This window comes from Leuciscus leuciscus (assembly GCF_965113295.1).
Source record: "Leuciscus leuciscus genome assembly, chromosome: 11".
Classification (NCBI taxonomy): domain Eukaryota; kingdom Metazoa; phylum Chordata; class Actinopteri; order Cypriniformes; family Leuciscidae; genus Leuciscus; species Leuciscus leuciscus.
Genome location: NC_138735.1, coordinates 31,846,756 through 31,869,897, shown reverse-complemented (window position 1 = coordinate 31,869,897; position 23,142 = coordinate 31,846,756). Strand labels below are relative to the sequence as shown.

The following is a 23,142-nucleotide window of genomic DNA, read 5'->3' as shown; positions in this document are numbered from 1 at the left end:
TGTTTTTGGCAGACGGTTCACCTGAACTCTCGTCCAAACACTCAAAGTTCAGCTCTCTGTGCTTCTGTGCTGGACGTGTAGGAACGCTAGCAGCAATAACTACTAGCCTGACAGAACAACACAAATATCCCAATTAGTAACGCCGCTGAATCCAGAGGGGCAGACAGCAGATCCAAACTATTCAAGTTCCTCACAGATTACACATACTTGTTCTGACTCAACTAAGTCACTTCGGTTTGATTTACTAAACATTGTGAATTTACAGCAAATGGACGGACGGACTGATGGACTGATGGACGGATGGGTGGATGGATTGAGGATGGTTGGATGGATGGATGGACGGACGGATGGATGGACGGATGGGTGGATGGACGGATGGGTGGATGGATTGAGGATGGTTGGATGGATGGACGGACGGACGGATGGGGGGATGGATTGAGGATGGTTGGACGGACGGGTGGATGGACGGATGGGTGGATGGACGGACGGATGGTTGGACGGATGGGTGGATGGACGGACGGATGGTTGGACGGATGGGTGGATGGATTGAGGATGGTTGGATGGATGGATGGACGGACGGATGGTTGGACGGACGGGTGGATGGACGGATGGGTGGATGGATTGAGGATGGTTGGATGGATGGATGGACGGACGGATGGTTGGACGGATGGATGGACGGACGGACGGATGGATGGATAAATTTACATTTACATTTATGCATTTGGCAGACGCTTTTATCCAAAGCGACTTACATTGCGTTATCCTATACATTTATACATAGGTATGTGCAATCCCCTGGGATCGAACCCACAACCTTGCATTGTTAACGCAATGCTCTTACCACTGAGCTACAGGAAAGCTGTCCATCCACCCATCCGTCCATCCACCCATCCGTCCAACCATCCGTCCAACCATCCATCCATCCAACCATCCATCCAACCATCCTCAATCCATCCACCCATCCATCCATCCACCCATCAATCCATCCACCCATCCGTCCAACCATCCGTCCATCCACCCATCCGTCCAACCATCCGTCCAACCATCCATCCAACCATCCATCCAACCATCCATCCAACCATCCTCAATCCATCCACCCATCCATCCATCCACCCATCAATCCATCCACCCATCCGTCCACCCATCCGTCCGTCCATCCACCCATCCGTCCAACCATCCGTCCGTCCATCCATCCATCCATCCATCCACCCATCCAACCATCCTCAATCCATCCACCCATCCGGTGGATGGATAAATGGATGGATAAATGAATGGATGGACGGATGGATTGAGGATGGTTGGATGGATGGATGGACGGACGAATGGATGGATGGATAAATGAATGGATGGACGGACGGACGGATGGGTGGATGGACGGATGGGTGGATGGATGGCTTGATAGACGGATGGATGGATGGACTGATGGATGGATGGATGGATAAATGGATGGATGGATGGATAAATGAATGGATGGACGGACGGATGGATTGAGGATGGTTGGATGGATGGATGGATGGGCGAATGGATGGATGGATAAATTAATGGATGGACGGACGGACGGATGGATTGATAGCTTGATAGACGGATGGATGGACGGACTGATGGACGGATGGATGGATAAATGAATGGATGGACGGATGGATTGAGGATGGATGGATGGATGGATGGACGGACGGACGGACGAATGGATGGATGGACGGACGGACGGATGGATTGATGGCTTGATAGACGGATGGATGGACGGACTGATGGATGGATAAATGAATGGATGGACGGATTGATGGCTTGATAGACGGATGGATGGATAAATGAATGGATGGACGGACGGATGGATGGATTGAGGATGGATGGATGGATGGATGGACGGACGGACGGACGGATGGATGGATAAATGAATGGATGGACGGACGGACGGATTGATGGCTTGATAGACGGATGGATGGACGGACTGATGGACGGATGGGTGGATGGATTGAGGATGGTTGGATGGATGGCTGGACGGACGGATGGATGGAAGGCACCAACAAACAGAACAACAGTCAGAAGCCACACACACACACACACACACACACACACACACACACACACACACACACACACACACACACACACACACACACACACACACACACACACACACACACACACACACACACACACACACACACACACACACACACACACACACACACACAAGACCCTTATAACCTCTGAGCCTCTCATCCTAATTCCTCACTGTTAAACAATCTCTTCATTCATCACAGACACACATTAGCAACACAAGACAGCAGAAGTGAATGAGCAGCATCTGTGTTTGCTGTGTTCAGATGATTACAGAGACACACACTTCTCCCAGTGTGACTCCATTAACACACACTCACAGATCACATCTGAATCACATCACACACCTCTGACCGGTTCTCCAGAGTTCCCTTCACTCCAGACTCCATAAATAACACTGAAACCTTCTGACACGCTGTAAGAAACAGCCTCTTCAAGACTTGGTGATCTTCAGAAGGACAAACAGCCTCTTCAAGACTCGGTGATCTTCAGAAGGAGAAACACATGTGTACTGCGAGTAAACCATGAGCCAAATCACTCAGAAATACAGATAAAAGAAGTTTCTTTCTTCTGATATTTACATGTTCACCAATAGACTGTTTATTCCCCCAAAAAACAACTAGTAGCAAGCCTCTGGTTGTTTTATCACCATTTTGTTGTTATATTCACTTGTACCGGGGAAAAAACTGTAAAATCTAAATTAACTGGTTTTATTCAAGTCAAAACATCTCTGAATCAACCTCTATACATTACATTATATTTAAATAAAAAAGGTTAAATTAAGTGCACATGGATTTGTAAGATTGCAGGTTAAGACTTTCTACAGTGCTCAACAAAATGTTCTCGAATACACGTTTATTACTGCGGTTTTTATTCATCTGAATATCAGTAATACGCAGTCCTCTTCACTTCATTCTGGCATGTCTCTGCAGTTTAAAAATGATGAACTAAAATTTGACGGCAAAAACTTGTTCCCTGGTTAACGGTACGTGTCCTTACTATAGAGAAAAACTGTATGGTTTTTTTTTACAGTAAAATACTGTTAAATTACAGTTTTTGGGAGTGAAATTGAACACGCCATCTTAATTTACACACAAAAAAACGTAAATTTACATTGTTGCCTTATTTACTAATCACTAGTTAAAAATACAACTGTTGATTGTCGGTTCATGTTAGCTCATGTAAATTATATTATATTAACAAAAAAAAGTATTTAATAATGTATTAGTAAATGTTTAAATTAACTACTACAATAAATGCTTTAGAATCATTTTTCATTGTTAGTTTATATTAGCTCTAATGTTAAGAAATAAAAGCTTAATGTAAAGTGTTACTATATTTAACAACTGTAAATTTAAGTTTAATCCGTTTGCTATCATGTTATTTTTACGGTAAAGTTCTTGCAACCGGCATTTTTTGCCATAAATTTCAGGGGTTTTTTTCAGTACAGCCTCGATGGAGGTGACGCACGCAAACATCCATCACAGAAGAAAAGACTTAAACCAGTGAGAGAGTGTGTAAAACTCCAGAACTCCAGGATTTAAAGCGCAGGAACATCGCAGGACTTCAGCTTGTTTTATGACTCTGACATTTTCCCGCTGTTTGAGAGCCGGAGTGAGTCCGGGAATCTCTCAGCGTGACCGAGGCACATTCAGGTCGACCAGGATTCTTTCCCTCTCAATATTCAAGAGAGATTTCTGTTTCAGGAAAGAAAAGGTCGCTGGGCATCTGGCTAATTACTCCTAACTCGCTGGATTCCCATCAGTCACACACAAGGAAGCGTCCGCGTGACTGATTACAGGGATCATCTCTAATTCCAGTGGTTCTTCCTCCACCAGATGATGTTCCCAGAGGATGCTTATAGTTTGACACTAGAAGCGGTTTAATGTCCGGATATCATGAAGGAGAATCGAACCTGTGTTTATTGCATTTCCTCAAACCAGGGTTATCATCACTAACTAAAACTATTAAAACATTTCTGAAATAAAATAAAAATAAATAGCCATTTAAAAAAAAAAAACACCTACAAAATGACAAAAGCACATAATGAAATGACAAAAAAATTGAACTAAAATAAAATTAACATAAAAAAAGATAATTCTAAATATATGCATCACTTACAAGAATGAATATCAAGCGGAATATAGAAAATAAAAACTTTAAAATGAAAAATTACATAAAATAAATAAATGCAATATTAATAATAAATATATAATATTTGTTTAATACATAGTATTAAAAATTATAAATATTAAATGCAATAAATATGTAAATGAATAAATACTGAAAATCAAAAATGAAAAACAAACAAAACAAATTGTTAAAAGTTAAATTAAATAAATGCAATTTATAAATACAATATTTGTTTAATACATTATATTATACGATAAATATTAAATAAAATAAATAAATAAATATATAAATGATAAATACTGAAAATTAGACTATAAACAAACAAAACATTTATATAATACAATATTTATATTATATAATACAATGATAAAAATATGACGTACAACGTACAATATTAAATCATATTAAATATATTATATTATTTTAATAAATAATGTTAAAATAAATAAAAATAAAAATCTTTAAAAAAAATAATTGATAATGCTTTGCTAACCCACTACAAGCAGACAAAAGGCAGTTTATGTGAGTTGGTTTGATTGTCAGTCCACAAATGTTAAAAATCAGTACATTAAATGCAACAATGAAGTCTGAAGCTCTGATTCATAATCCATCATCATCAAGCCCCATCAAGCACCTCCTCTTTAAAACATATGCAACATGAAACGTAACTGGCCATTAAACTGAGTCATGCTGAACAGGGAAAGTTTTCGATTGCTCTTCAGCAACAGTGAAACGTTGGAGGAGATCAAGGTCTTCAACCTTTCATCCTTTATCTCTAAAGACTGAACTGGATTATTATTCAAACATGATTCACAGCAAAATACATATTTCCCAATATGTCCAGAGCTCAACACACCGGACCTCGTTTCATTTACACTTCATGATCTTCCAAGACGCTCCAACATGGACATCCTGAAGATGGAGATTCCTTTGCATTACAAAACCCCACTGATCCCACAACCCCATTTGCATGAGTGTAGACGTGTGTGACCCCGTCTGATGACCACAAAGCCTGCAAATAATAGAGACACCAATGTTTTGCATGATAATACAAGACCCAGACGTACAGATGTGATGAGCCACCATATGCCACACACACTAATGACACATTATCACACTTCTGCTATTAGCACATCCTTCATTATAATGCAGTGACATTCATACATGAGCCGGATGTACTTTTACACCACACTGATTGAGGACACTATTTACATTCATGCTTTTAGCAGAAGCTTTTAGCAGATGCGACTTGCATTCGTTAAATTTCACATTTGAGCAAATTATGTACTATAAAAAGTGGTTCAATGAATACCAAGGCGAATCTTCTTACCAAAAACATGTTAATACCATGGTATTTTTTGGTACGCTTTTTTTTTTGGTAAATGTGAGTTAGGTAACTTTGCAAGGTTTGGAAACTGAGAATTAGTTCATATTCAGAAACCACTGTTTTGTAATAAAAAAAAAAATTCGTTTGAAAAAAACGTTTTTCTCTCCGTTTGACCGTCTTTCGTTTGATTATGATGATGAATTTATAGTCATGTGACCCATTCAGCCCAGCGATTCTACGATGATTCTGAATACACAACTAAACTAAATAATAAAATGCTGCACCTGCAATCTAATTAAATTAATCTGAATGAATAACTTAAAAATAAAATGGGTTGAGTGAAAGATTCAATGACTCTCTCATACAGACGTCACTTGTTTCATTACTGGACGAATTAGCATTTTTGAACGAATCTCTTGAATGAACGATTCAATGAAAAATACGTTTGAACAGTCACTCGTCGCCACCTGGTGGCCTAACAGTATAATCAACACAGTGGGAATGAAATGAAAATCGTGTGGATGCTTGATTCGAGATTGCGATCTTTTAACGATTATTCGTGCAGATCTAAAGAGAACAAACATCTAGACAAATATTCTATTAATGTGAACATTCTCCAAATCCAGTTGTCTAATAAACCTGGGATTGTATACTATGACGAATTGACGAATTGCTTTTGTTCCACTTTTCCGAGTCGCTTTGGGTAAAAACGGGTGCTAGAAGCACAAATGTAAAAGTCAGATATTATTTCTTAGAAACGTGTGTCCTTTGGTGAGAGGAACATCAGATGCTCTTCAGCGGGTTTGGAGAAGTTCTGATAGACGACAACACAAGCGAACTCCTTCACAATCCCCAAACTCTCTTTCCTCCATCGCCAGCATTCGGGTTTCTCTTCCGGCGACGCTCTCTCTCATTCACACGCTCAAACACTACATGTATAGCCGCTGGCCAGAAACAAACTGCAGCTCAACCAGACGGAACATTAATCATCATAATCAAGCCAGATCGCAATAAAGACAAACCCAGAGGAAGAAAAGCAGGTCTGGCGTTTCATTACGAGGAAGCGTCTGAAAACGGCAGCGACTCCAGAGTCAGAAATCAAGAAATCAAAGAACCTGATTTCATCCCAGACGGAGGGATTCGAGTCTGCGTTTGTGAGGGGAGTTTCATCACGTGTTTTATTGGCATAAAGAATGACATGTGACCTTGGATCACGTCACCAGTCACATGTCGCACGGGTATCTCTGTGGAAATAGCCAATAATACAGTGTATGGGTCAAAATTATCGATTTTTCTTTTATGCCAAAAATCATTAGGATATTCAGTAAAGATCATGTTCCATTAAGATATTTAGTAAATTTCCTACCGTAAATATATAAAACATGTATTTGTGTGAGTGAATGCAGCACAATCGAGAACATTAATGAACAACTTTAAAGGAGATTTTCTCAATGTTTCGATTTTTTTTGCATCCTCAGATTCCAGATTTTCAATAAATCCTATCCTAACAAACCAAACATTAATAGAAAGCTTATTTATTCAGCTTTCATATCATGTATAAATCTCAATATCAAAAAATTGACCCATGCGACATATCCAGGGTCACAAATACATGCAGACGACGGAGAACTTCAAGTTTGCATCATTTTTGGGTGAACTAACCCTTATATCTGCCAAATTTTCTTATATGATATTAATACCAAACAATATATATAAAAATACTAAAATAACTGTTCCCAATACAATAATGAAAATACTCCTATGATAAAATGTCTTAATAAGCTAAACTGTTAACATTTTAATTTTACACTGTAGAATGACACTGATGAATAATTCACAATAAGATCGGGAACATTAATTAAACAGTTTTTGTTTTGATGATGCAAGTCAAAGTTATTCATCACAGAACACACATTAAGCCTGACTTCCATTAGTTTCTCAGCAGCAATCTGTTCCCCTTTTTACCCAGCATCAAAACATTTGACTAACAATGACATCAAGTTCAGACAAAATATCGAATTTTGTCACGCTAAAAAAAAAGTAAATGGCAGATTGTCTCTGGAGGCTGGAAGAGGCACTTTCCCACGAACTCGTGGGCGTCATTGACGGGCCTCTCGCGGCAGGTGGTCACGACTGGCTTTTCCATGACAAAAGCCTGCCCTTCATCACCCCGAGATCCCACGTCACACAACGTCTCGCGTCCTCTCGCCCTTTCTCACACAGAGTCACTGCAACAATGCCTGCAAACTCCACTCCACCAGCTAATTATGCTGTTGGCTAGAGCGACGGTTCAGGATTCGACCTCGAACGAAACAGACAAACGCCACATATTTGACTTCCATTGATGACTGTATTAAAGTCAGCGAAGAGGGAACAACAGGCACATGTGACTAGCAAACATCGGCAGCTAAGAATGAACCTTTTGTGAACTATAAAAAACATTATTTGATTTTTTTTTTACAAAAAACAATGTTTAAAAATGTTTAAAAACATAAAAATTGTGTTTAAAAACATTCAAACGTGTCGTTAAAATATAAAACAAAAACATTTGTTTAAGTGTTTGAATCGTGTTTAAAAATAAAACCGGAAAATAAAAACGTATTCAAAAACAAACAACCTTGTATAAAAACAAAACAAAAATGCTTAATTTGACTTTGCTTTACAATAATTTACATGTTTATGTTAAATAATGTTTAACATGGTTGTAAACTGCTACTAAAGCAAAAACAAAAAAATGGATTTAAGTGTTTAAAATATCAAAAAAATTTTTTTTAATTTTTTAAAAACATAAAAGTGTTTAAAAACCTGAAACAAAAAACAAAAAGATAAAACAAAAACAAGTTTGAAAAACTTTTGAAAAACAAAAAATGGTTTTAAAGATGTTTAACTTTGATTTAAGTTGTTACAAAAAAGTTTTTTTTTTATTTTTTTTTATTTTTTTTAAAAAGTGTTTAAAAATGTACAACCTTGTAAATTGTTACTAAAAACCATAAAAATTTTAAATGGTAAACAAAATCTTTCAAAACATTAAAAACGTGTTTTAAAAAAGTACAACCTTATTGTAGTTACACAAAAAAAAGTGTTTTTGTTTAAATTGTAATGGGATCAATTCTTCGAAAGTACTAAAACAATCATAATGGAAACTGACTAATTCAGTGGAATCGGAACCATATCATGAAATTCCTTCCATTTCTCATCTCTAGACATTAAGTATGCGTTGATAATGCTCTTCCAGCGTGAGGTATTTTTACTCTCTCTTTCATGGCGGCTCGAGGCAGAAGTGAACAGAGCCACAGCTGAAGTCTGGCGACAGCTGGACGTCAAGATGGAGACGGAGAGGTCAGGAGAGGAGCCTGGGAGTCAGGATTATCCAACACATTCCTCCATCTGGAGCATCTGCCCATCTCCATCTCAAAAACCCCGGAGCCGGAATAATGATTCCTCACACACACACACACACACAGAGAGAGAGTGGAGAGACGGCTGTGTGTTTCTGCTCTCTCAGGTGGAAACCCGAACCGATCTGAGAGATCGTAGAGATCCAAACACACTTCATACGGGCACATCTCTGGTGTTCACCAGCTTAAAATCATCATTTACCTTCAGAAAACAAACACTGCTGGAAAACACGGATACACACACATCTGTCGGCTCAGAACGGGACGAATGAAAGTTGCTACAAAGCATTCAAATGTTAACAATATCACTTCACATCATCGTAAGATTAACATTGTAAAATCCCTAATAATGTTGTTATTGTTAACTAAAGCTATTAAAATTCATTTACGGATGTAAATCTAAATCCACATTTTTATATCATTTTTGAGAGCCTGATTACAAAAACAAAAGTCTCAGCATTAAAATGTCCCAAACGCACAATTCTAATGTTCTCATAATAATTTTATAGCCGATATGACAGACTTGCGCTGCACATGTTGCATTAAAACTAAATTTTCCTTTTTTTGAAGTGATTTCAATCATATTTCAAGCAATTCAGACCCATCATGTTGAACATTGATCATCTGAAGCGTCTCAGCTGAAGGAACTAATACATTATTTATTTATCGGCTTTAATATATCGGCCACATTTTCTTATCGGGCCGATAACAATAACATTATCGGTCATATGTCGTATGAAATGATCATATATCAGTCGATGCCGATATTGGTGTCAGATATATATCGTGCATCCCTGCAGTTTATTGCTTGAACAATCTGTATTGTGTAAAGCGCTATAGAAATAAATGTGACTTGACTCAAAGCTGTACACACACAAACACTTCCTAAAAACTGAACATCTTCACTGCAACATTTGAAGTGGATCAAAACCTTTCATCAAAGTTACACATGAATTTTGAACAATCCCGGTCTTGTCTTAGGACAACTTTGATCAACTTTTTTTTGATCCACTTCAATTGTTGACTGTAGATCTAATGCAGACTCAGTTTTACCATGAGAGAACAACACAATCTTAAAGGGGTGGTTGATTATGATTTCACTTCTCTAACTTTAGTTAGTGTGTAATGTTGCTGTTTGATCATAAACAACATCTGCAAAGTTACAACGCTCAAAGTTCAAAGCAAAGGGAGATATTTGCTTTTAAAGAAATCACTTTTTAAGGACTACAACAAACGGCTGGTAGAGACTACACCACATTCCTCCCGGGTTAGTGACATCACCAACCCTAGAATTTACATAAACCCCGCCCCCTGAACACGATTTATAGATTATCATGACAGAATATGCTAATCAATGACTAGAAGATAACTACACATAAGCAACATAAATTCATCAACTAACCCTTCAGAAATGTCCTGTTGCTTCTACATGTTGTCACTTCTTCTTGAGTCTCTCCATCATTGTCTGACTCCGCTTTGAACATAAAAGGCTAAAAGTTTTTGAAATTTTCAGTGCATGTGTGTGTGAGGTAAAAGGACACGAGCTGTTGAAGCTCCGCCCCCTGCGCCGGGAGCAGCAGCTCATTTGCATTTAAAGGGACAGACACAAAACATGTGTTTTTGCTCACCCTCAAAAAGTGACAACTTTAACATGCTGTGGGATATTTTGAGCTCAAACTTCACACACACACTCTGGGGACATCAGAGACTTATTTTACATCTTGTGAAAAGGGCATTATACCACCCCTTTAATACATCTCATCAATAAGAAGAAACAAACTCAGATGGTGTGATTCCCCCGTGTGTCCAGCGTGAGCTCAGCATGAGGACAGATCTCAACAAACATCCCACTGAAGTCTGACATATCTGAGCTCAGACCGACTGACACACACACACACACACACACACACACACACACACACACACACACACACACACACACACACACACAAGCAGACGGGCCCCGGCCCCGCGACAAATGCCTTCCAAAGGCGAGAAACAAACACACAGGGAAAGGGACACAAAAACACAGACAGACACAAATACACAGCCAGACTGCTTGCTAATTCTCCGCAGAACTGAGCATAAGAGCCATCAATCGTCTGTTGAATGAAGCCCGTCGCGACACGGCCTCCCTTTCCAGGCTATTCTCTACCAGTAGAAAGAAACTTCTGCGACAAACAAGGTCAGTCGCAACGACGCAGCCATTGAGGCATCAGCAGGGTGAAATGAAGAGATCCACAACAACACAAACCACAACAATGACCTTTAAGACAGTCACAGATTACAGACAACACCTGAGAATGAGCTGAAAAAGTTCTAACATTTGCCTTACAAATAGAGAAAATATAATAAATAAAACACTGGAACTAGTTTCACAATTCTGGATAAATTGAGAATCATGATTTTGGTTTAAAATACAGATCACGATTCTCCCACGATTCTGAATAGACAAATAAAATTACATAATTTACAAGAGTTTCTGACTAAATGTTAATTGCTACAGGCAATTTAAAAATATTGAATTAATCTGAGCTAAAATGGGTTGAATGAATAATTCAATGACTCACTCATAAAGACTTCACTTGTTTCATTACTGGCTGAATCAGCGCTTTTGAGCTAATCTCTAGAACTAAATATTCAATGACCAATACATGTTTTAACAGTCACTTGTCGCCACCTACTGGTGTAACGATGTAATTAATACAATCTTTATTTGAAGAGTCAAGTTATTTTCAAAAGGGGATTTCCTCTATTTTGACCGCGACCGTAGACATCAGTGTTTATATCTGAACTATAAACTTTGACCCCAGTGCCTCTGTGATAATCTGAATTATTATAACAAAGAAATAATGATTCTGTGCGGTTGAAAAGACTGTTTATGATGCGGTTTCATAGACATAGCCGTTTCATTTTATAGTTTCATTTCATAGCTGAATCGTCATTTAGGAATAAGATCGCGTGAGTGTTTGAATTGAAATCACAAACTTTTAACAATTCATCACAATTTATTCCGCTCTGATTGGTTTTAGGTCTATCCAATTGCGCCCAGAGGCATTAGAGCGACGTCCGTTGGTGAAGCGCAGCAACTTTTAAATGCATTACTATATTCAAATTGCAAACACACGAGGCCAGTCTCCATGAAAGACCCACTGGCAGATGAACGTGCTACTACATTTCTCTCCGAAACGGTAGGAAATTAAATTAGATTTAAAGGGATAGTTCACTTTGAAATTAAATTTTGGTATGTTTTAGCTTACCTCAAGGGCATCCAAGATGTAGGTGTCTTTTTTTCCGCAGTAGTTTCAATTTTGATATTTTTAGGTCAAACCGTTCTTGTCTGTCAGTCATATAATGCAGGTCTATGGTCACTTGTCTGCGAAACCGTAGCCAAGGCGACATCTATTGTATATATCTATACCCGCCCGCGCTCTCAGATCACTTGGACGTGGCTGAGTTCAAGAGGTAAAAACGATATAAAAACTGTTCGTTTTCTCACACAAACCGCTCGTTTCGTGTCTTAGGCCATCAATGTGTACTTACGATGGGGAATTGTTTAATTTGGACGACGGGGAATTGTTTTAATTTGGACTCTGTGCATGCTGTTTGAGACAAGTGACCATAGACCTGCATTATATGACTGACAGACAAGAACGGTTTGACCTAAAAATATCAAAATTGAAACTACTGCGGAAACAAAGACACCTACATCTTGGATGCCCTTGAGGTAAGCTAAAACATACCAAAATTTAATTTCAAAGTGAACTATCCCTTTAATAGAGGACTTTAACTGTGACGAGATGATTGACAGGGCCGTTTACGTGACAGGACGCAAGAGACAGATCCGTCCGATAAAGATGAGGAAGTAATATGTCCCAAAGCTTGCCTACTTTTTTGCTACACATTCAAAAGTAAATACCTTTTCTTCACAAAAAGAGTACATACTTTTATGGCGTAGTGTAACTTAGGGACGCAGCATATGGCTTTACACGATGACGATCGCTCTGATTGGTTTTAGGTCTATCCAATTGTGCCCAGAGGCATTTGAGCGACGTCCGTTGGTGACGCCCCTTTGGAATTGAGTTATTAATGAAGCTTTGCCAGACCATAACTCAGTTACTACTGAGAATGGTCTGGTTTTAACCAGGCTACATCCCTTCTCTCCCAAGAAAACAGAACAAAAATATTTGTGACATCATCTTGCACTCAGGGGTGAAGGCAAATTATTGTCCAATGAAATGACAACATCTGCCTCTAACTAGCAATAAGAGTAGCTAATCATGGCAAATTGTTTTAATCATATGCATAAAAAAAAAAAATTAATGTATGGTTCATATGTGCTTCCAGGCCATCAAACTATTTTATACTGTAAAAAAAAAATTGTTGCAGTTTGCCATCGCAACTTAATATTTGGCATTATAAAAATCGTCCCAGATTTAACTTGAGATGTATCCAACATGTCACTCAATCCAGCTTTGACATTTCAAGTTGACTAAACTTACAAATTTAAAGGCAGTTGACAACAAATTTGTTGAAGCAAATGTACAATGTTGTACACGTGATCAAAGGAACTTGCATACCCATTTATTAAATGCATTAGAATATTTATACATGTACGTATTTATCCATAATTGTAATGTATCCCCCACATGAAGATTTAGTGTTTTAATAGTGTGCGTTCAGTACGTGAGGAACTGTAATAGTCTATTAGCATGACAGTCTGTCGCACTGTAAACATTCGTGGAATATCTGAGCTGAAGCGAACCCTCAGTGTGTTCACGGGCGCCACACCATGTGATGTAGGACAGTCCCGCGCGAGAGAGAGATAAGGCCTGCAGAATATCAGTGTTTACGTACGGCGTTCTGGCCATGCAGCTCGAGCACAGATAAGCCTTATCTGAGCAGATAAACACACGACACGGCGAGAACGGCGAGAACGGCAAGACTTCTCTGCAGCACGAGACTCACTCTCTTCAAACACGCTCGCCTCGTCTGAGAAATAATACAATTGGATGTGCAACAATAACAAACCTGGGAAATTATCCAAGACTTGCCAAGCAAGCGTTTCATTTGCAATTACAGAGCGTTTCTGGAAACGTACATGACACTCTGTGGACTCGGGAGTGAAACACGAGACCCTGAAAACGTCCCTCAGAGAACAAGCACATGTGATGAAGAGGAAGAGGAGCGCGCTGATTCATCCGAGAGGAGTTCCTCACACAAACTGCACAAGCCTTTAAGGTTTTAACTCAATAACACCTACTCTCCATCTGGTAAAGGAAGGTTTATCGTCTTTAAAGATCACATTCTTATGAACTACATGCACCTACATTAAAATATATAAAAATTATCACCTAGTACAATTATAAAATGAGGCCTGAATGATTGCCAGCTGGCTTTTTCCTCATTCCCTAAAGAGAGTCCCTAAATGAAAGAATAAAAAGAGACACTTTACCCACCAAAGACCTTGAAAAACAAAGTTCAGCGTGCAGTGTGTGGTGTTTGCCAAGTCAAGCATCACGATTACCACCGCTGAAACTGGTTTAACCAAACTGGCAACACTTAGTGTTAAACTTCATCATGTAACTCTCACAAAATCACACTGACTGGACGATAAAACGCCCAAGACTTGAAATCCCAGAGCAATATTTAGAGGCCAGAATACCTCAGAGACTTAAACAACACACACAAATGTTATTTTGGTTATCCTTAATCTCCGGCACAATCAATCATTACAAATGTCTAATCTTGTAACAGGATGATCCATCATTCCTAGAAAAAGCTTCTGCAAAACTGCCGGCCAATAGTTTCTACAGTGAGAATGATGCTTTAAATAAATCTCTTTGTTATTGCTCATATTGATCTTCTGTGGCCCAAAACGACTGTGTAGTGCATTATGGGTAATAACCTAGACAGTCGAAGATAATAATAATAATAATAATAATTAATCACGTATCAAATTAGCTCAGATTTGTGGGTGTCAGCAACAGATCAGAGTGAAAGTCAGGAGGAAAATACATTCAGGAATTCCACGATTCTTCACACCGAAAGTCAATTACAGACAATTTGAGCAAATCCCAGCATACATCTTTGTGTCTGGATAACATTTCACGTTCTAACGCAAAGATCTGACACAGTAAATGGAAAACACAATAGAGAGATTGTCAAGGGTCTGGCAGACTTTGCTTTTAGTGCAAGTCATGTTAATGGAAGTGCACTCACTCACACACACACACACGGTCTGAATACGGTTCAGTTTCACACAGATTTGTATTAAGGCCTGAACGTGATTCTCTCAGCACGCATACGGCTGATTTACATAATCACAAACTATGTTACGGGCTCAAACACGTCCTCAAACAGGACAATCTGTGCCTTCATACCTCATTAAACATATGCAATGAAACTTAATGTTCAACAACCGCTCACTTCCACTGTTCCACTCCAAGAAAAACTTAAACTTCCCAATAGTAGTTATGACAGATGATGGATTAAACGCTCATTATTAGGCCTTTGATATTATGACCACTTCCCAATTAACAAAAGCTTAGATTCCAGAGTGCATGTGTTCTGTTTAAATGCAATACTCAATTTTAACTCTACACAGTCAGATTATGCAAGGAATTGTTAAGAAAATGCAATGCAAAATGATGCAGAACAGAATTCCTAACATTCCATCAATATTGTTCATTGTGAAATTGTTTGTGTTTGACTTGCTGGCACAAAATTTGGACGAATTGATTTGGTCCAACATTCCCATTTCTTCCTATAAACTGGAACATATGTCGCTTTATCACAGTGTGTGTGTGGGCTAAATATAGACCTTCTATAGCGCTATAAAAATGTGATGACTGACTGTCAAAACGCTCATGAGACAAACAGGGTTCTGGACATTAATTCGTTAGAAGCTCAACAGAATATTCCTGAGGGATCAACACTTCATTTCAGACTGTTTGGGATTAAATCCCATTCAAATTCCATAAAAACAATTTACAACCCATTCACAGAGTCCTTATCTGTGGAGTATGTTCATATCAACCCCGACCTCTGTGTGCACGTCAATCAAAGCCATCGACTCGCGGACCTGCGTTTCTCCACAGGATAACGGGAACGTTTACAAACTGCTTATGCATGTAATAAATAAAAAATAAAACGATTTTTCAAAGTTGTAAACTAAAAGATTTTTCAATACTTCATTCTTTCTACTTCAAAATTTCAATGTGTTACTTGCCATTTCTTTGTCATTCAAATCAAGTCAAATTTATTTAGGCTATATGATGTTTTTTTGCAAAACACTGTTTCAAAGCAGCTTTACAGAAAATGTAAGTTATTATTTGTAATAATTTAATTATTTGTGAACATGATTTGACGAAGCGCACACTGACATTCAATACTCAGTGTTGGATGAAACATCACACCAGTAATACACTGTAAAAAACTTTTTTTCAAAGATAAAATATTTGTGAAATTAAAAAAAAGCAATTAGAAATTACAAATGTATTCAAAATAAATCCTATGCCAATTTATCTTTTCAGTGAGTCAATCCCAAGTTTATGGAATTACACTGTAAAAAAAGAAGAAGATTTTTGACGATATAAATAAAGCAACTTATTATTGGAATACCATTTCAATTTTTTTACTCAAAATTTCACGTTCAATGTGTTACTTGCAGTTTCTTTGTAAATGTTTGTGATATTTACTAATTTCAGAGTGAAAGCTGTTTTTACACCAAATTTCTTTCCAGTGGAGTGTTGATTGACTTGGTAAAGACCAGAAGAAAAACACATACTGTTGCTTTAAATCCCAGTTCTTGCTTCAGGCGACCCATCCCCCATTTCTCACACACACTCTCTCTCTCTCTCTCTCTGTCTCTCTCTCTCTCACTCACTCAGTCAACTAGCCCCCCCACCCCCCACAGCTTGCATCCATAACGCAACATGCAAACCACCGTATGTCCCTCTGGATGATCCCGCGGCAGCTCTACAGCTCCTCTGATTGGAGCGCTGATGGACTATATGGTGGCCATTTCAGTCCAGAGAGGAATTTCACTTCACCCTCCCCCCGTCCAACCATGTGGTCAATCCTTTGAACAAACCCGACACACACACACACACACACACACACACAAGACATCTCGCGGTCAGTAATGCAGCGGCCCTCCGAGGGGAAGCGTTCAGCAGAAACACACGGATGTACAGGGAAACTGACCCCCATCCCACCGCTCAAACACAGAAACTCCAGCAGATCTGAGCAGTAAACGGAGCATCAGGACTCATTTGTTTCCTCCAATAGAAGGGTGTTTAAAAGCCACATTGCCCTGCTTTTCTTTTTACGGCACCCTCCGCTCAGCCAGGGGAATCTTGGAATGCTCTACGCAAAGACTATTACACAACACACACACACACACACACACACAAAACATCAGGCTTTATGAGCCCTCCCTCGCCGCATCGCAAAAGCATTGAACAATGACAGAAAGACTCGCCAGGGACACATTTCACCAAGAAATCAGATGGAAACTCAAGAAATTATATTTTGCATTAAGAAAATTAAGGGATAGGCTAATAGGATTGTTTGCATTGTAACTATTTTCTAATGATTGTAATGCAAAACATGGTCATTCTTATTTCTATAAACTGGTGTAGGATTTCACTCAGAAACTAGTAAATTTCACGAATAAATGACAAATAACGCATTTTGAACTAGAAAGACTGAAAAGGCCTAGTATTTTCTTACTTATTCCAATAAACTTTTATTTACAACTTCGAAAAAGTAATTTTTACAGTGCAACAGGATAATGAAAATCACAGAATTTTTTTCTTTATTTAAATAAAAAAACTGAATACATTAAATTTAGTACAATAAATACTACAATGATGTAAACTTCACACATTTATTTTACAAATTAAATTATATATTTACTGGTCAACCAATATGGGTTTTTAATTGGCCGAAACAATATCTAGAGCCGGGTGTTTGATATCGTAATAAAATTCAATGACAGCATAAATTGTGTAACACTCGTTAAAACATAAAAAAAAATTAAAAAAATCCACTGACAAGAAATGACCAATTCCTTTAATCCGATAAGGAAACACAAATTTCAAAGTGACCAAATATATCAGCCACATATTCTGCTTTACAATAAAATATACAGCATAAAATTAATGATAATTTTAGGGGGAAATGTGTTGCATATTCATTTAGAAGTCAGTTTTATCCAAAGCGACTTACAAATCAGGAATACAAGCAGCATTTCATCGAAGCTGGACAAGTTTTAGACAGGTTTTGTGAGATTCACCAGAATATCTACTGCGTCTCATTTGAACCAATGCAAGAACATTTCTATTGCATTAATGGAGAAGTAAGATCATATTTCAATATACTAATCAAAAAAATCAAGCAGGATTTGAGTATGAAATAAAGTAAATCTGCATCACATATTATGACAATAGAACAGGGTAAAATATCACCAGCTTCTGTCATGCGAGTCTCTATAGACAATAAACATCCTTGAAGACCAACTTCTATTGAACCAAAAACACACATCATGTGACGTTTGAACGCACGTCTCCGAAGTTTCTTTCTTACTACATTTCTAACAACTTTTTGTGTCTTTTAACTCTTTGAGAATGAAGCGTATACCAAAGTTGTAGTTATACCAAACCAGAAAGAGCCCAGGTGTTGTCCGTCTGCTAAACCAGAGGCTTGCTGGTGAAGATGAACAACAGGGAACTCAAAGACCAAACACAAACTTCTGAGAAGGGTTATCATCGTCAACTCAAACCATTCAAACATTTATGTTAATTGAAATAAAGCTGAAATGGAATCAAACTTAAATATTAGCTGAAAACCACATGAAACTTAGAAATGTTGCCTGGTAATAAACTGAAATAAGTTTAAGCTGAAGCACTAAAATGATTAACTGGAAATAAATAAATAAAATAAAACTAAACTAAGAATAAAATTAAAATTAAATTAAAATTAAATAAAAACAAATTAAACTTAAAAAGCAATATTTTAAAATAAACTGAAATAAGTTGAAGCACTAAAATGATTGACCGTAAATAAATAAAAATAAACCAAGACTAAAATTAAAGGTATAGCGGAGGATGTTTTACTTCCTGGTGGGTAACCTATACTATTGGTCCTCCTAATTGTCAATCATTCTGGTGAATCAATCAAACTTTTCAAAAAGTGGAGAGTTTAGTCTTATCTAAAATTTGGAAAGATCCTCCGCTATACCTTTAAAACTGAAATAAAAAGAAATTAACCTTAGAGCAAAATATAGTTAATTATTTTTTATAAAAGTACATAATGAAATTTATCAAAAATTTTAACTAAACTTAACATGTATGTATGTATGTATGCATGTCTATATATGTCTATATATATACATATATATATATATATATATATATATATATATATACCCAGTGTTTTACCCAGCAAGGCCATTCCTGGTGGTAAAACACTGGGAATTCTGTCCCTGAATTGAAAACAAAGCATCCATATCCCTGAGAGTATGAGACATATTTGACCTGTGATCGTTCATTAAAGTGCACTGTGATGTTATATGTTATTTAATGTGAATTCAGCATGATATTGAGCTGTATAGATCCACCCCTCCCCCCAAACCCTCCAACACAACAAAGCCACAGTCCAGAAGTGGCCAAACACACATTTACTGCATTCAGAGAGAGGACTTTCTGTGGGATGGGTTGAGGAATAGAAACACTTCCACAAATCACTACACTCACTGTCCTATCCATATTTAACATGGATCCAGAAATCATTTAACCAATATGATCATGCACTTGATTCATAAATGCAACTATGTAGCCTATAACAAGTATTATAAATCCTTGGACTGAATTTGCTGTCCTTGTGTTATTGTTGAGGACAGTGAGTAGTATTTATAGTAGTTATAAATGAATGCGAGCACAAAAACTAAGATATTTCAGCTGTCATTATTATAATTATTCATCAAACACTGATGGAACTCAAACAGGTTTCCTAATGCAAATACAACGACAGGAGCGCTTTAGCCATAAAAGTCCAACGCATCCTATCAAAACGCATGCTTTATATAAGAGAAAGTAAGAACAGCATTGATGCAAATCTCACCCAAGTCTTGTCAGAAGAATAAATGAGCGCTTACCTGCACAAAAAGTTCCCAGAAGAAGTGCAAAAGTCAGCCAGGAAGCGAACATATTCCTCTAATGGCACAAAAACACCCCAGGTTTTCTCCTTTTCAGTGTCTTCTGCTTTGCACACATTTAAAACGATCGGGAGAAACACACACACACACACACACACATGCATGCACGCACACACACACTCACTCACTCACTCTCTCACACACACACACTCTCTCTCTCTTTCTCACACACACACACGCGAGCCCGAGTGACCGTCGGCCTGATGTCCACCCAATCAAACTTTAACATATGCAGAAATCCATCAGGAAAAGCGGCTATTCCAACAGAAACGCCTTCCAGCATGAAACAATGAGTGATTTCCACCCAAAAGCCAGTCCGTGTGTGAAGCTTCTCCTGTTCAGAGTGAGAATGGCTGGACAGGGTCCGATTCTGACATGCACGGAACTGAACTGAGTCCAAAATGGCTTCGGAGAGCGAAACACAGCCAGCAGGGAAACCAATTTTCCAGTTCTACTAAGTCGAAGGCTCGGCTCATGAATATTAACTACGCAACGTGACGCTCGTCCAGCAGCGCTCCTTCATTGGCTGAGTCTGCTGAGAAGGCCTGGCTGATGAATATTAATCAATCACAGGACTGGACGCTCCTGGAATGTTGGCGAGCGACGTCATCAAGGTCTGATTAATATTCAGGAGCCGTAGCCTCTCCGTAGTAGGATTGGGAATTTCGCAGCAGGAAAACCCGGATGTTGAAACACAAAGAGAGAAATGCAAAGCCTTTGAGTCCATATGCTCAGACTACACAATATACACACACATACTGCTCGTCACGCCTGTTTTAAAGGCCAACACTGCGGTATTTTGGTGAGAATATGAACAGGAAAGTGCTTTATTTTTGTCATGCAGAAAATCTCTTACTGTTTTGATTTGGGGTGAATTGATTGATTCACCTGAACATTAGTTACTGAGATAAAACTATGCGTTTTGGAAGCATAATTCCAGACTAAATTTGCAAATAAATAAAAATAACTGATAAATAGTATAAAACAACAACAAAGCAGCTAAATCATATTGCTGTTACATTAATAGAGAACGTAAGATCATATTTCAAGATAATAATCTCAAAATTAAACTGGGCAAAGTGCCTGTAGTTTAATATTAAAAAAAGAAATATCTGGAGCTTTAATAATCACAGAATGTAAAAAGCACTTCACCTTCACACACTGTGAGCCAGATGACAATAGCATCCTTGAGAAACGACTTTACTGAGTTTGACTTCAGACAGTAAAACTGCTTGTTCTCCAAAACTGCTAATTCTCAATTCATTTAAACAAGCTTGTGGATCCATATACTTTTTAGGAGACAGAAGAACATTAAAAACTCATGATTCTTCCGTCGAGAGCATATGACTAAGTCTTGAAAGATATATATGAAACTTCTTTAAACTTTTTAAGTAGCCTATCACATATCCTGGAATAAAGATTTGGTCATGTTCTTAATACTCTAGTGGAGTTTTAATACTGTATAATAGAAACAGCATTTTTCTTTAAGGTCTACTTTGTTATAAAAAAATGTGCATCCATTGAAAAAAAATTTTTAAGCTTGCAAAGAATTTTCCTGATTTTAATGCTTTTTATAAATATTTTACAATTCTGAGGAATAATGGAGGAATTCTGAGGAATAATAGAGGAATTCTGAGGAATAATGGAGGAATTCTGAGGAATAATGGAGGAATTCTGAGGAATAATAGAGGAATTCTGAGGAAAAATGGAGGAATTCTGAGGAATAATAGAGGAATTCTGATGAATAATAGAATAGAGGAATTCTGAGGAATAATGGAGGAATTCTGAGGAATAATAGAGGAATTCTGAGGAATAATAGAGGAATTCTGAGGAATTATAGAGGAATTTTCTGGCAAGGTTCTCTCAAAGTTATAGAAAAGCGTTCTTCCAGTAACGTTACTAGAATGTTCATCAAAATGATCTGGTCTTTAATAATGCTCTGAAAACATTAGCACAAACTTTATTAATACATCATTTGTGGAACCTTTTCTGAAACATTTTAATTGGACATTCGTCATTTTTTAAATGTTCTTTTTTCGAAATGTTCAGAGAACCTTCAAATGTAACATTCCCATAATGTTTGAAGATGATAAAATGGAATGTTTCCTTATCTTTAAAAAACAACAACTGGACGTTTGGAATGTTCCTACAACCTAATGGAAACGTTAGAAAAACGTTCTAAAAACATATGGGATCATGTTTCGCTGCAATGCATCTAAAAGACTCTAGAAACTTTTACAGGAACAATGGGATTTCAAAAAGACAACAAAAAAAATAATCACTTCAGTTTATTATAGTCATTGGTGAGATAAGGTTACAAAACTGTGGCTCTCAAAGCTCTCCGCTAATTAGAAATAATAATAAAAAAAACATTTCTTTCTTTCTTTGTCATAAAGTTATAAAACAAAACAGTTTTAAATTAAGTTAAGAAGCTATTAAATAAGCAAAGAAAGAATTATAAATATATGTATTTTTTGTCAAATTAGTTTTATCGGGCTGTTCTGTGGCCTTAGCACTGAAAGGCAAATTATGTGTCAAAATATATTCTGTGTAATTACTGTTGACACCAAATTGCTTCCACACACTGAATCACTCTCACAAACGCTAAGCTGTTATTTAGATAATTATATTGTTGTGAAGAATCAGACCCTCATGTCATGGCAAAGAAAAGACCAACTTCATAGGAGGATAAACACTAACTACTGTAAATATGAATATGGCTCTCCTCAGAGCCGTGTTTAATAACTCTGCATTAGTTTTGTAGAGCTGCGATGGGTATTTCTCACACTGACAGCAGTGACATTAGAGGAACTGAGAGCTCAGACTGAGAGATGAGCTGCTGAAGCCACTCCAGAACTCTGCTAAGTAGGTCTGCCAAACAGCACTTAGACAAATAAAATATATGACAACCTGTATAGAGTCATTACAGTCGGCCACATGATTCAACACAAACCCCAACTCTATTACTGCATCAGTTCCTCTCACACAGATCGCATCGATCG

General features: G+C 37.7%; 1 protein-coding gene across 1 annotated transcript in view; it reads right to left on the bottom strand.

Annotated features, from left to right (window-relative positions):
- Positions 1-20,598, bottom strand: part of acvr2ba (activin A receptor type 2Ba) — a 54,030-nt gene extending 33,432 nt beyond the window's left edge. The window contains exon 1 of the mRNA XM_082183483.1: positions 20,081-20,598. Coding sequence (XP_082039609.1) covers positions 20,081-20,132 — 52 coding nt within the window. The 5' untranslated portion in view covers positions 20,133-20,598. The remainder of the gene's footprint in view (positions 1-20,080) is intronic.
- Positions 20,599-23,142: the final 2,544 nt, after the last annotated feature.